The following is a 16,220-nucleotide window of genomic DNA, read 5'->3' as shown; positions in this document are numbered from 1 at the left end:
TTCTTTTCATTTGTTACATATTTTATTTTGATTCATGCAAAACAAATGATATCAGCAGTTGACAAAACCAATGCTTCTTTTATTGTCAATACCAGATGACTAACATTGCTCTGGCTGGCAGCAAGTGGGCCAGTTTCTTCACATCTGTCATCGTATAATAAATCCTCTCTTCACACGTGTGCCGCTTTCATTCCTAACATGCAGCAGTGCCGATTCGCTCGACATGTACCAATTAACTGAGTCTCAGTAGAACACAAGCCCTTTGGGGGGGATCAGGCCATCACTTCTCAACAAGGTCACCTCAACCTACTTTTCTTATAGTGTGTGGTAATAATTGCAAATTACTTAGCAGAAGAACATGCGTGAGAAATACTTCTTTCAAAGCCTGTCAGGAGTCTTTTTTTGTCATATAAAATCATTTTTTAATATTGAAGCTTCTTCTTTGGCAGAACAAAAAGCTAAGAAAGTTCTTTCTTTATTTTAAGGAAAACGGACCAGCGGGAATTTCTCCCTCAGAAGTCATGACAGAGGCAGAATTTGCAGGCAGCGGCACCTACGTCCGCTTTGACGTCCCCAAGCCAAAAATAAGGCGGAGCTGGCCCAGTTTTCGAGGTAAGACAGTCCCCCCTAATCAAATCTGATGGAGAGAGGTGACATGTGTTAAAACAGCAGCTTGGAAAGGAGGATCACTCCATTACAAGAACAACAGCAGACAACTAGCAGGAAATTATAAAGTATAAAGTATGTGACGTCCTGCTTATTTCATCATGTGACTGTCTTGTAGTAACTGTTTAATAAATGTGCATCTCAGACCTCATCCATATTTTATTATGCTTTTCACAAGTCCATTTTTTATTGTTTAATCCTCTTGATATGCTGCATACAAACATTCTCTCAATTTCTTTTAAATATACAGTCAGGTCCACAGGTATTTGGACGGTGACACAATTTTCATGATTTTGTCTTTGTGCGCCACCACAATGGACTTGAAACAAAAGTAATCAAGATGTGATTGAAGTGTAGACTTTCAGCTTTAATTCAAGGGGTTTAACAAAAATATTGTATGAGCTGTTTAGAAAAGGCTGACATGTTTATACATGGTCCCCCCATTTCCAGGGGCTGTAAAGTATTTGGAGAAACTAACATAATCATAAATATAATGATCATTATCAATATTTGGTTGAAAATCCTTTACAGTCAACGACTGCCTGAAGTCTGAACCCATGGCCTTCTCTAACACTGGGCTTCTACCCTACTGATGCTTTGCCAGGCCTTTACTGCAGCTGTTTGCTGCTTGTTTGTTGGACTTTCTGCCATCAGGGTTGTCTTCACCAAGTGAAATACGTGTCCAGTTGGGTTGAGGTCAGTTGATTGACTTGGTTATTGAAGAATCTTCCACTACTTTGCTTTGAAAAGTACTTGGTTTGCTGTCACAGTTTGTTTTGGCTCATTGTCCTTTGGCACTGTGAAGTGTTGTCCTATTGGTTTTGCAGCATTTGGCTGAATCTGAGTAGATAATATAGCGCCCTGCAGACTTCATCCTGCAAGCTCTGTCAGCAGTTATATCATCAATAAACACCAGTGACTGACTTCCATTTGCAGCCATGCCATAACACTACCTCCACCATGTTTCACAGATGATGTGGTATGCTAAAGATCATGAGCCATTTCTTCTCTTCTCTATTTCCTTCTCTTTCCAACATTCTGGTATATATTGATCTTAGTTTCCTTTGTCCAAAGTAAATTGTTCCACAATTGGAAAGGCTTTTAAAAAATGATTTTTGGCAAAGCCTAATCTGCACTTCCTATACTTGAGGTTTACCAGTGGTTTGCACCTTGTGGTAAACCTCCTGTCTCTACTTTCATGAAGTTTTCTCTTGATTGTAGACTTTGGCAATGATTGGTCTACCTCTCGGAGAGTGTTCTTAGTTTGGCTAAATGTCATGAAGGGTTTCTTCTTCATCATGGATAGAATCACCCAGCACAGTTATATACTTTATAGCCCCTAGAAATGGGGCAGAGCTATGCATAAAAATGGCTGTCATTGCTTATACAATATTTTTGGTAAGCCCCTTAAATCAAACCTAAACGTCTACACTTCAATCACATGATGATTTCTTCATTTCATATCCATTGTGGTGGTGTACAGAGCCAAAATTATGAACATTTTGTTACTGTTCAGATACTTATGGACCTGACTGCAGTCCTTAAACACAAAGGAGAGTGAATGAAATGGGCAAGTCTGAAAAAGGTATTTTATGGCTATGAAAGATTCCATACCAAATGAAAGCTTCTGATTGGTCCATGGCCAGAGGGTCACAGTGGCTCCCTCTGTTGCTCAAATCCCAGCCTGGTCACTGTCTATTTGGAATTTCTTTACTGTCCTACTGTTTTCGTGTTTAATTCACCATAGCTTGCAAGTGATGCTACTGTAGAGTCCTGGGTTCAAATCCTGGGTCTGTGTGACTGGAGTTTACTCATGTTCACCCAGGTTTTCATCTCACATCTCAAAAATGTGCACTTTGAGTTAACTGGTAACTTTAAATTGGCCTCATGGGTTCGTGTCTGAGTGGACCCAATGATGGACTGTCTCCACATCCATATCTGATTTCTGTCTGTGCCTGATGGTACTGCTGGGATGGACTTTGCCCCCAACACCTGCAATAAAATTAAGTGGGTTTGATTATGAGTTGAATGGTGGATCATTTATATTTCCATTTAGCTGCATATCAGATGCTTTTATTTAAAGTGACTTACCAAAGAGGACAACATTACTACTCTGAGGGATTGTTTGGGAACAAGTGTTATAAGACATGTTTACAAAGTTCATCATCACAAGTGAACAACAACAACAATATTTATTTCTATAGCACATTTTCATACAAAAGATGTAGCTCAAAGTGCTTTAACAGGATGAAGAAAGAGGAAAAAAAAAAATAATAAAAATAAAATTAGGCAATACTAATTAACATACAATAAAAGTAAGGTCCGATGGCCAGGGAGGACAGAAAAAACAAAACAAAAAATCTGCAGGGGTTCCAAGGCCATGAGACCACCCAGCCCCCTCTAGGCATTTTACCTGACATCAATGATCTCAATTAGTCCTCATGGTTTTCAGGCTTCACATGGAAGAATTTGATAATGATGATGGTCATGTGGACCTCTGGCCTTCAATCCATTAATGTAGGGACTGAACGGTGCCCTGATCAGGTGGTGGTGGTGCAGATCACCACCACAGAAAACTGGAAAAAGAACAGAAGAGAAAGTAGGGGTTAGTATGGATTGTGGAGCCAAGAAAAAATGATAATTCAATGTATATACAGAATAGCAGGGTTACACTAAAATGAAGCAATGAGAAAGCCATGTTAAAATATTGATTTCTAGCAGTTATTTAATGTGCTCCACCGTATTAGCCTGGTGAATTTCTATTGGTAAGCTATTCCAGATTTTAGGTGCATAACAGCAGAAGACCGCCTCACCACATCTTTTAAGTTTAGCTCTTGGAATTCTAAGCAGACCCTCATTTGAAGATCTAAGGTTGCAAATCGAAGTGTAAGGTGAAAGACATTCTGAAATATAGGATGGAACGAGATTATTTATTATTATTTATTTATTATTGAAGAGCTCAGAACAAAAACACAAGTGAGTTACCATTCTTATGTTACAAAAACCTAACAAAGCCATTGTCAGTTAGAAATTCAACAAACGAGAGAGTCATTTTGAGGGAGTCAAAATTTCGAATGAATGAGGGCAACTTGTTCCAACAGCTACACATGAATAGAGTCTGGAGTGAGATTTGACACAGAGGTGGCATCACCAGACACCATTCATTGGCAGACCTGTGTGGTCGAGAAGGAGTGTGGGACCTCAATAGTGTCCATTGTGGACCACCGGGGCGTGTACAGCCACCCTAACCCAACACAGACAGGCAGACACAAATTCCAGTCCAGCACACATGTTTTATTTACAGCTGTGGAGTGCTTTTCTCTTCTCCCCACAGCACAGTACATAAAGCACCACAACACAGTCCTTCCTTCACCTACCAATTTCCAGTCCTTCCACCTCCACTCCTCTCTTTCAAGCTTCGTCCTTCTTCCTTTCAACTCTGGCTCTCTGAATGGAGTGAGGCGGCTCCTTTTATTCTACTCCAGGAAGTGCTCCAGGTGGCTCATCAGTATTACCTGGAATCACTCCCAGGTGTGGTGAAAGTTCACTGTAGGGCTCTGCAGCTCCCCCTGGCAGCCCCCATAGAACCCAGCAGGGCTGTACCAAACTCAGAGTCCCAGAATACCTTGCAGGAATCCATGGTGTCACAGCCACCCAGGAGAGCTGCCCTCTAGCTACCCTCTGTACGCAAGCTTCAAGGATTTGATCGTAATACATGCTGCCACAAGGAGCCAATGTAGTGATGTGAAAAGAGGAGTGACATGTGCCCACCTCAGCTTATTGAACACCAGATGTTCTGCTGCATTTTGAATCATCCAAAGCTGCTTGGTGATACATGCCAGTACTTCTGCCAGCAGAGAATTGTGTAGTCCAGATGTAAAAAGATCAAAGCCTGGACCAGGAGTTGTGCTGCATACTGTACAGATATGGTTTGATCTTGTGGAAGTTGTATAGAGTGAACTTGCAAAGCCAAGAGACAGCTGCAATGTGGTCAGTGATGGACAGCTACTTATCAATCACCACCCCAATGTTATATACTGAATTGTTTGGTGTTAGCGAAAAAAACTGGGACAACAAGTAGGTCACATGGTGCTTCTTCATCCAAGTTAATACTAGTGAGACATGCACAGTGAGACTAGTTGATAACTTGTAGTCCTCTGTAGCAGGGCCACCCCTTCTTATAAGCAGGTCATGCTGCTCCATTGACTACTCTGTAGGCAATCTCCAAGGATGTGAACTGAATACGTGCCACTACAGGAAGGCAATGTAATGATCTGCAAAGAGGAGTGACATGTGCCTGCATTTCGAATTATCTGTGGTGGCTTGGTGACACATGGCACAAAGAGAGAGAGAGAGAGCTGCAGTAGTCCAGATGTGGCAAAGCCTGGACCAGGAGTTGTGCTGCACACTTCGTCAGATATGGTCTGATCTTGTGGATGTTGTACAGAGTGAATCTGAAATGAATTTGAGATATCTTAAAATGAGCAGAAAGTTATTTTTATATATCTCAAAATATAATTAAGATATCTTGAAAAGCATTTAAGATAGGTTGAAATTCACTGATATGAGATATCTAAAGTACTTTTTAGGTTACTTCAAATTCATTTCATGATATTTGAAAATGTGCCTCAGTTCTGTTTTAGATATACAGTATCATAATGTATTTCAAGATATCAAAAGTGCATTTTAAAAATACCTTTAAAAAAGGCGTGAAATTATTTCAAGGATAACTGAATAGCAATTTAAGATATCAATTTAAGATATCTCAAATGCTTTTCCAGATATCTTAAAATAGCTTTCTGCCCATTTTCAAATATCTAAAATGCATTTCACAATATCTCAAAATAACCTCCGATTTATTTCGAGATGTCCCAAATGCATTTTAAGATATCTTAAAATAGACAGGAACTCCCATTGTAAGAACAGGAAATTTTACAGGAAGCAATTTTGAAATATCTGATATCTTGAAATGTATTTGAGAAATCCTCAGATAAGGAATCATCTTCTTTTCTGGCTGGGATGTCCATCCATCCATTAGGGAAGCCTTGTCCAGGTGCAACATCCTTCCCTCTCTTGGCTGGAGTGCCTTTCTATTCACTTGGGGTAAGGTATCTTCCTGACTCCTTACTGGGATGTCCATCCATCCTGTGTCCCACCAACAACTATTTTCAGATGAATATAAGTTTTTTGAGATATCTTAAAATGCATTTTGAGATATCTGTAAATGATAATTTCATCTTGCCATACTTCTGCTTGTTTCGAGAAATCTCAGATGCATTTCTGAGATATCTTAAAATAGACAGGAGCTCCCATTGTAAGAATATGGAGTTTTATGGGAAGGGATTTTAAGATATCTTGAGATGTATTTGTGATATCTTGAGATATTTTGAAATGCACAAGAAGTTAATTTAAGATATCAGGAAATGTCTTTGAGAAATCCCAAAATGAATTTCAGATCTCTTAAAATGTAAAGTAACACATTTTATGATATCCAGAAAGGAGTTTCAGATTTTTAGATGTCTTATAATTATTAATTATTAATTTTGAGGTATCTCGAAATGTTAGTTTACTTTGTCTTACTAGTCTGTAGTATGCATGTACATTGTTATTTGTAAAATACATAATTTGTATTTCTGCTGATGCTCTGCCCGGGGTTTGTTTCCTGCCTTGCGCCCTGTGTTGGCTGGGATTGGCTCCGGCAGACCCCCGTGACCCTGTAGTTCGATAATGGATGGATAGATAATTTGTATTTAAACTTGTTGCCGTGAACTAAAGTCAGTGAAGATTGCTGATTTTAAACAGAACTTGTCAATAATTGAGCTGTCTGTTTTCTCTTGCAGACATGATTCTTCATCGTTATGTTGTGTCTCGGGTCATCTGGGCCTACATGCTGTCCATAGCGGTGACCTACTTCATCACGCTTTGCTTGTTTCCTGGCCTTGAATCTGAAATAAGGAACAAAACACTGGGAGAATGGCTACCCATCCTTATCATGGCCATTTTTAACATGTCTGACTTTGTGGGAAAGGTAAAGAAGAACAAAACTTTCAGAGTTGGCAGTGAAATCAAGTTATAAGCAGAGCACAGTGGGGCTTTTTATTCTAGTGGTTCAAGGTTCTAGCAGCAAAATGTATGGAGAGAAACAAGGCAGGATTAATGAGATAAAGCTGCAAATTAACTAAGAACATCATTGATAAGGTGACACCAGAAACAGCAAAGTGTAGCAGCATTAACAAGGTGGCATCACAGGTAATAGAAATCAGACACTAGAAAAAAAAATTAAGAGGCACCATAAGAAAAGAAGTGAGACATCATTAAGGAAACCCCGACACAACTGCAGTCAACACCAATCTAACAAAGACTCTTTAAGTCAACACAAATACCTTCAACGTACTCTCTCTCCACAGCAACAAGGCAATTCAATTTATCCTCCTTCACCTTTTCTTCATCGCTACTCTCCACTCCCGACTTAATGGCTGAGCTGGAGAAGCTTCTTTTCATGACGGCCCAGGAGTATTTCTGATGTAATGGTATTGCACTCAGGAAGCCATTTTGGGTCAGGCTAGTCTCACGGGGCCAGGCGCAATTCTCCAATGGGAACACACATCTGGAGACAACTTATTAAAATGTTTTTAGTAAAGAGTGGCAAAATCTGCCTCTGGAAAGGCTCCGCCCACAGGGTTTCTTCCTAAAATCCCGCCCCCAATTTTCTTCAGTCCATTCACTTTAAATGTTTGGGGCTACAGTGTCTTGTTTCTCCTCATATATTAGACAAATATGTAAAATAACTATGGAGAGATAGGCAGAGAGAAAAAGAAACTGAAGAAAAGATTTGACACTTAGAGACAGTAAAAATGTAAACTTGCTGTTATCAATTCAAGAGCATAGTATCCGCTGCTTAATGATTAATTTATGTATCTTACTGTCATTCTGACTATTGCGTCACTGCATTCTATAAATATTTAGAGAAGCATTGTGGTCTGTATGTATACTACATGTTAAAACACTGTGACTATATTCAAGTATGGCACGTTTGGCATTTTCGATGAGACCGTAATGTTAACTTACTTTACTTAATCATTCAGATGTGTTGTGTGATGAAACGTTGGGTGCTGTGCACCCTCATCCACTGCCGTCATGTCAGTATCATTAGTCACAGTTACTGCTTACCTTATGTTGTTCTTCTCTAACAACACACATGACGGATGTTCTTTACACCTCCTTTCAACTGGGTATGATGGCACACCATTTAGTTCATCTGTCCATTGTTATCTTAATCTGTTTATCCAAGGCAGTTGGAGCCTGTCCTAGGAATTATTGGGCGCCAGGCAGGAACAACACCTAGACAGGTTGTTATTTAATTTGAATGCATATTATGCAATTCATCTTTTTTTATGGAGGTAGCTGCCATTCTTTTCATCCTCACATTGAATGTTGAGATATCATTGTAACGACAGACACCCGATCCACCCGACGGCAGTGCATTATTCGTACTACTACTAGCCCTGTGAAGTCTTTGAATGGCAAATTATAATCTGATTTTACAGGAAGTGTCTTCCTTCATATCAGGTTATGCTTATTTTTAACTAATGTAGTGTTCTCTGCACTCATGGCATAAATTTATAGTAAAATTGACTATCCATCACCCGATTCACCATCAGCGTCTGTTAATTGTCAGGGCCAAAAAAGAATTGCACACACCAGCGCCTACCTATTACTGTATTACTGCTGCCGTGAGGTACGCTGCAAGCTCTGCTGCACATTGGAGCAACTCTACCTTGTGCTGGCACGCAGTGTTCTTCCCCAGCACCTTGTGTTAGGCAGCATTTTGAAATCATATTGTTAGTTATGTACTTTCAGTTTTAATACCATTTCGTAGCTTTTGTCTTTTGTTGGAATTATCAGAAAAAATTGAAATTATTTCTGAAATGGCGAAAGTGCTTTAAGTATTGCTTCAGTTTACAGAGTAGGAAGAACAGCAGTGAATGATATAAAGCGCGATGCTGACAAAATTGAAAAACGTGTGTCGAAAATAGAAACCACTAATGCTATTCTATATTAATGTTAATGTTCTTCTGTACTGTACTGTAATTTTCTTTTTAAATTTTGTTGTATTATGTTTTTTCAATATATTGTGATGTGCAGGCAGCTTGTGATGCGCTGTGGGGGAGCAAAAGGGCTGGAATGCTATGTAAGTGATGGGACTGGCTGAAGGGCTTCTGTTCTGTAAGGGGAGGACATGCCTCTTAGGAGATGAGTGACAGGAGAAATTAAGAGAAAAGGGAAGGTGCGGTGGAAGAAAGTTTTGAGTAGGGAGTCAGGAGGCAATAAGCAGAAGTGTTTACAGCATAACGGTAGAACTTGAGTGGCAGGAGATGAACTGATTGCTAAGGAGAGCTTTCTTTTATCGTTTTGGAGGGTGTGTCCCATAACCCAGATAACAAGAGTATAAGACAGGGCACCATTTGTTACGAAGCAAAAACTCCAAGTAAAACGTCGAAAACTCCAGTACCTGTGAGTTGTATTTGTTTATTACGCTGGCCATTACAATATTATATGACTTAATGAATTTTGTTAATACTATATTAGATTTTGTCAATATAGTTTTGTTTTGTAAATAAATACACTAAATTCACTAAACTAATCTACTGTATATCATTTTTAAAGTAGCTGTTCTGTTAGCCGATTTTTCTCTTATCCGTCACGACCTCGTTCCCAACCCCTGGCGGATAATCGAGGCTTTGCTGTATATGTTTAACGGTGGTCTTTTTGGAGATTTTTCCGGCATTGAAGGTTTATCTACCATGACCACAGGCTTGGGTCTGCCAGATCAGGTTATCAAGCACATCGTTACCTGCCCCTACTCTGAGCTCTGCACTTCTGAGGCCTTAAATGTGTTGTAGAAATGTGACACTCAGTGTCTCCACCCGCTTTTTTAAGGCAAATTGGCTCATGGTTGTCCACAGATGTATGTTTTATATGTGTGGCTCTGTCAGGCAGAACCTCTACAGGACGGGGGAGACCCTTAGCCTAAACGCCCCAACCATGAGCACCCAAAGAGCACGGCAGGGAGGCCCATTGGGACTACAACTTCTACGCAACCCTGCAGGTGTCCACATGGAAGCTTGATCTGAGGGATGCTGCTACCCAGAGTGCTGGGGGAACACACAGCCCCAGTAAGCAGTTACCTTATGTCCTTTCATTATAATGTAAGCTAAAAGAGCGTCAACCATCCTGCACTCCTTTACGCACCGTAAATAAAGAAGGTTAGTACCATAAATTAGGAGGAACCACAAACAAGTGTAGCTGCTGTAATAGGAATAGAGGCTATGCCATGTCTGTTGACCACCAACCATCGTGGATGGAAAGGCAAGAAAAATGAAAGGACTGTTATGGCATTCCAACAGAGTCAAAATGTCCCCCGTCTCACTAGGTACATACCATATTGCTCTCCCACAGGGTTTCTTGGGAACTGAAAGGTAGCCAGTCAATGACACAAATGATAAGTAGTAGATGCCAAAGGTGAGCTGTCCAACCAATTAGATATCATGACTATAAGTCTGTTGCATTTCTTTCATACTGTCTTTATTGTCTGCTCTTCTACTCTTCAGATCCTGGCTGCATTACCCTATGACTGGAATGGGAGCCGCCTTCTGCTTTTCTCATGTATTCGGGTGGTCTTTATCCCCCTCTTTGTCATGTGCATTTACCCAAGCGGCAAGCCTGCCCTGACCCACCCAGCCTGGCCTTGCGTGTTCTCTCTTCTCATGGGCATCAGTAATGGCTACTTCGGGAGTGTGCCAATGATTCTGGCGGCAGGAAAAGTCAGTCCTGAACAGAGAGAGCTGGCAGGTGAGTTGAGATATGGGCTTGAATAGTTCTGAACCTAAACAGCTCTTTATGGAGTCAGTAATAAATGTAAAACATGTCAATAAGCATTTGTCTTTGCTCTGGGTGACAACTTCCTGGCAGCTGCAAATGTCCGCTGAGACACCTTTGGGAATGAAAATCGGGTTACCCCTGTGCCCAACTCTTACTGGGATAGGCCTCAACTACCCCACAGCAATGTTTTTTACAAGTGGGTTATGAAAATGGATGGATGGAAAGTGGGTGCAATGGGAAGGACCCTGCTGTTACTCAGAGGCTGCTTTGTGGTTAGCAACCATACTGGGGAGTTTTTGTGTGGCGCAGCAGAAAGACAGACGGCCATTGAAGCCAGTGACCCAAGTTTGTGAACCATTACTGCCATCTTAGGGAAAATAGCAACTTTGAGCGGTAGCTTCTCCCTAAGTAAAACCAGTGGACAGTAAAACAAAAGTCCTTTATTTTATATAGTGGCTGTCATTTAGATTCTAGTATCTTACAAAAGTATTATTTTAATTTATTTATTTAAGGTGGAGAGTTACATTTTATTTCAGATATTGCTTTTCATTTTCATTGCAATCACAAAATGTCCATTAAAAAAAACCCTCTTTTCTTTCATTCTAAGTACCATGTCAAACCTTATCTCATATAGTGCCTTTCATTGTGATTTTTTTATAAAGAGGGTGTTTTTTTCACTTATTAATAGATCATTTACATTTATTTGCTTGGCAGAGGCTTTATTCCAAAGTGACTTACAAAAGAGGTCAACATATTCAAGCAAATATCAGTCTGGGGACTATTTGGGAACAAGTGTGACAAGGTTACAAAATTGATCTTTACAAGTAAATAACTCAGACTAAAATGTAAACTGGTTTACAATTCTTAGGTAAGAAACGCCTAACAAAGCCATTATCAGTTAGAAATTCACCAAACAAGAGAGTTTTGAAACGCTTCTTAAACATGTTGTGATTGTCCGAATTTCAAATGGAGGTGGGCAGCTTGTTCCACCAGCTAGGAGCTACACATGAGAAGAGTCTGGATTGAGCTTTGGAGCCTTGCAGAGGTCGCATCACAGGATGCATGGTCGAGAGAGCCTAGGACCTCACGAGTGTCTCCATATGCATAGGTGCTGACCCACTGACTACTCTATAGGCAATCATGAAGGATATGAACTTAATACTTGATGTTAGAGGGAGCCAATGTAGTGATCTGAAAAGAGTAGTGAAATGTGAACATAGAGTCATCTGCATTGCCTTGGTGACATATGCTGGTATTTCTGCCAGCGGAGAGTTGCAGAGTCCAGATGTGAAAAAACCAAAGCCTGGACCACGATTTGTGCTGCATACTGTGTCAGATATGGCCTGACCTTGTGGATATTATATAGAGTGAATCTGCAGGCGGGTGTGATATGTGGTCCATGGCATAGGACAGGTTTTAAATAAATAATCAAGTCCCGGAAGCGTGCAGGCTTAGAACCGGTGCAGTTAGTTGCACGAAGGCACTGCTCTGGGGTTGACTGTGGTGCTTGGCTGATCGTGCACTCACATGAAAATGCGAGCGGATCAGTCAGGTGCCACCTAAGAGTGGGCGGAAGGTTACATCTGCACCCAATCAGGCCGCATAAAGGAGCCTGTACTGCAGAAGAAAAGGAAGAAAATGAGAAAAGTGGTCAGATCAGAAGGACAGAATAAGAAAGACAGAGGTTAAAAAATGAACACAGCAATATTGGAAGATGTCAGGGTGCTGAGGAGAGGAGGCAGGCAACGGGGAGGAGAGAACCCTAGGAGGAGCGTAGATCCAGTGCTCTAGGGGGGCTGAAGAGGGCTGCTCCACCTGAGGATTTTTTTTGGGGTAGCTGGAGTGACCCGATGCTTGTAGGAGCTCCAGCATAAGACAGAAGAGTGCCAGCGGGAGACAAAGGAGCAAGGTGAGGCTCGAAGTGGTGCATTGCTGGAAGCCCAGGTTGACAGCAGTGACCCCAGCCTGTGATGAAATGTTGGCCATGCCTGTTAGAAGAATGTCTCCTCTGGCTGCAGGATCCCATCTGGAGTAAGCAGTGGAGACATCAGTTTTTAGATAGGATGCACTGGGGGGCTGAGTTTTTAGAACCGTTTCCTGCCTTGTGTTTTAACCTCATTTTTAATAGCTATTTATTTTCAAATTGTTTTATCCTCCACCTTCATATAGATTTTTATGGATTATTTATTGAAAGTTGGAATCATTGCACTTTGCACCTTTGGGTTTTTAAACCCATGGTTCTATGCTTTGATCGATTTCAGTAAAAGCACCGAACACTTTTTGTACCAACTCTCTTGGTGAATATGTGTGTCCTCATTTGCCTGGCTCATCTTGGTTCATGACTATCGATGGTACCGGGTTCAAGAGTTTCCTGGCAGGAAAAAAAAAGAGTGTGGAGCCGAATAGGATCGTCACAGCGGGTTTTAGCAATAGTGAACCGAGCTAAACAGTGAATTAGATGGATAAACTGGGATAACAAGTAGGTCCATCTATACCAGGTTGAGCTACTTCATCCAAGTAGCAATACCAGTGAAAAGAGCAGAGACTAGTTGATGCCTTGTAGCTGAACCGCCCCTTTCTGTATGCACATTGCGCACTGCTTGTGGGGCCCTTGATCTAACAGTCAGTGGGTGGGGGGGCATCTAATGGGGTTATTGCTGCTTCATGAATTGTCAAATAATTGTTGTGGAGAGTCACCTGTTGTGATAATTTTCTATTGATGAGAGGAGAGATGACTTCAAGTCAACACCAGTCAGGAGCACAGAAATTAAAAAACTGAAAGTATGAAGAAGCAGCTCATGGTGCACTTACAGCTGGGTTTAGAAATCTAAATTTGTCTAACTTCCAGTAAGCTGTCTGATGTTACATCAGTGGTCACTACACTGAAGCTGGTGGTTTGCTGGAGTACATTATGTGTAAGGAGGTGTAATAAGAGAAGATCCTTGGGGCACCACTGTCCTTTCCTGTCACACCCTTGACATCTCTCCTCTCGAGGATACACAGTAGGATCTGCACAAGAGGTAAGACTGAAACCAGCCATGGTCAGAGATGGAAGCAGAGCAAATATCTAGAAAGATTAGGACAGATGATTGTTGACTCTAGATCACTCTGTGCCAGACTTAATGTGAGTATATCCTTCTCGGTAGAATGGTCTGTCTTGAAGGTTGACAGATTAGGATCAAGCAGTCTGTTCTGTAGAAGAAAGGAAGAGATCTAAAAGGCATGCATTGCTTTCTTTTGTACTGTGTTTTTCTTATTTACTTCATGATTCTTCACACTTCTGCAGTAATTGACCATCTATCAATCCATCTATCCATCTATCCCTCCATTTTCTAATTCATGTTTCCAATTTAAAAATGGTGGTGAGCAAGAGACTGTCCTGGATGCACTGGATGTAGGATTTAATCCGACAAGATTCCAGTCCACTATTGCACACAGTCACTTATACTGTCCACATGCAGAACCACCAATAAACCTAAGATGTGCATCTAAACTGATACTGATTACTATCTGAATATTATCTAATAATCTTCATTGTAGAAGGCACTATATGAAGTAAAGCCAGTGTGATACGTTGTAATAAATTGGCGAGTATTGTGAGGTTCAGCTCTTCTCTTTTCTATCTCCAGGTAACACCATGACTGTATCGTACATGACAGGCCTGATGTTGGGATCTGCTGTCGCCTACTTCGCTTATAGCCTGACTGCAACCCACACATACTCTGAAAAACTGAACGCTTCCGTTACCTCGGGCTACTGAAAGGACAACTATGAAGCCTTAATTTGAAAATGCTCATCCTGCTCATGGTGCAACGGAAAAAAGAAAAAAAAAACAAAAAACAGAACGATCTACAAGTTACAGATAAGAGTTGAGCATCAAAGAATGTGACGATCAGAGAGATTGGCCCCCATCTTTTCTACCGGGAGGGACGGTCTAGAGCAACTCCTTCAATGGCTGCCCTGTGGTTGATTTCAAGCCAAAGTCACTTTCTGGGGAATCCTGTGTGTGTAGTGCTGATATTTTAATTTCCCTGTCAGTACCTTGTGATGTCATTTTTCATTTTGTGCTGCTTGCCGAATGTCTCTATGTAAGTGAAACAGCAGCAGTGGCTGGGGAAGTGGATGGAATGCTGCTCAGCTGCCTTGCTTTGTATTTTTCTGTGACATTCTGAGTCTTAATCAAAAGGTTTTTTTTCAACCTTGTTATTCCAATTAAGTGCTTCACGATTCTCAGTCATGTTTTCGTTTTACGGTGAAGGTAACATAATGTCCCCAAAACACAAGCTTGTCACAAAATGACAATTTAGGAAGGCATCTTGGAGAATGTTAAAGAACACCTTGCCCCCTTTTACTCTGTCCTCACACCATTGTCATAATATGCTGAACCCCTAATCTCAAAGACAAGCATTCATCCTTCTTTTCTCTAGCGTCTTTCATGGTCCACACCACTCCGGTGTATTTCAGACCTTAAAGAGAAACTGTAAGCATTCAAATGCAATGGGTGACTGGGCCCAGGGCTGTCTTAGCATCAAAGACCCCCGGGTAAAGTAATGCACTGGGGCCCCTGCTTTGATAGCAAAACAGAAACATACATAGGCATCAGAAACATGGTGTGCCACTGTGCTCCTGGGGCCCCCTTTCCAGTGCCCATTGTGCCCATACGTTAAGACAGCCCTGGGTGAGTCAGTGGTGGGATATAAACTTATGGTCTTCAGGTCTGAATTTTAACTATTCAACCATTGAGGGGCATACTGTGCAGCCAGAAACATACTTTAAAAAATATATTACGCCCCACGTCTTTAAAAGTCCCCCACAACTTCCATCCACAGTTTTAGTGCTTTAGAAAATTTAAAATTTTTTTTTTTTTTACTGTCCAAGCCACCTAAAAAGGTGAGAGAGTAAAACATATGTGACCTGCTCAACATTTACCTTCCATTGGGGGATTTTTGAAAGAGGGGCTTCCCAAGCTTAGTAGGGTTGTAGATGTGAATGGTGCCAAGAGGGGCAGTTTGTTTGGGTGTCTGAAGTGGCGTGTGTTCTGGCTGTAAAGTGTTTATAAAGAATAGCGTTCTTGATGTCTTTCTTCAAGGAAGGTCTGCAGATGTTTAAAGAATAAGGAAGTTTTAGGAAATTGGGCAACCCCCTCCCCCCAATCCAAGAAAATGCCAACAAGTTAAACTTCACCCAAGGAGTGTGTGCACCTCAATCCGTTTTCATGACTGGGTAGAATTGGCAGATTTATTAGCTGACTGGGGCAGTGGCTGTACCACCGTGGGTATGAAACTGGAGTAGGAGGCGAATTACTGGGAGAGGCTCTCAGTTTAGCAGTTAACTGCTCCTACTTTCCAAGACTGTACACATTGTAGCAATTGAGTGACTGCTGCACAAATCGGAAAAGATGGCAGTGCATCCCGGGTCAAAAAGATAAGATTTTTAATTCCAGCAGTGCTTACTGACTCAAAACAAGACAGGATAGTATTGATAACATTGACCAGGAGATGAAAGCAGTCAGAAACATGCTAAAGTCAATGCTGAACATCAAACCGATCAGACATTAGAATTAATTCCCCTAACCAATTCTCGAGAATCGAAAAGTAGAGCAAAATTCTAAATCCAGACAACAGTGAAGAAGATTTTCATTTGAATGCTGTACAAGGAACTATTGGTCACTC

At 41.1% G+C, this 16,220-nt stretch overlaps 1 protein-coding gene across 3 annotated transcripts in view; it reads left to right on the top strand.

Annotated features, from left to right (window-relative positions):
- slc29a4a (solute carrier family 29 member 4a) overlaps positions 1-14,751 on the top strand; it is a 138,510-nt gene extending 123,759 nt beyond the window's left edge. For all 3 annotated transcript variants that reach the window (XM_051933767.1, XM_051933766.1, XM_028814406.2), the window contains exons 8-11: positions 486-612; positions 6,507-6,694; positions 10,278-10,518; positions 14,178-14,751. In XM_051933767.1, coding sequence (XP_051789727.1) covers positions 486-612; positions 6,507-6,694; positions 10,278-10,518; positions 14,178-14,308 — 687 coding nt within the window. In that variant the 3' untranslated portion in view covers positions 14,309-14,751. The remainder of the gene's footprint in view (positions 1-485; positions 613-6,506; positions 6,695-10,277; positions 10,519-14,177) is intronic.
- Positions 14,752-16,220: the final 1,469 nt, after the last annotated feature.

Source organism: Erpetoichthys calabaricus, chromosome 11 (assembly GCF_900747795.2).
Source record: "Erpetoichthys calabaricus chromosome 11, fErpCal1.3, whole genome shotgun sequence".
In the NCBI taxonomy this organism is placed as follows: domain Eukaryota; kingdom Metazoa; phylum Chordata; class Cladistia; order Polypteriformes; family Polypteridae; genus Erpetoichthys; species Erpetoichthys calabaricus.
Note: the sequence above shows the minus strand (reverse complement) of the source record. Positions and strands in the feature narration are given on the sequence as shown.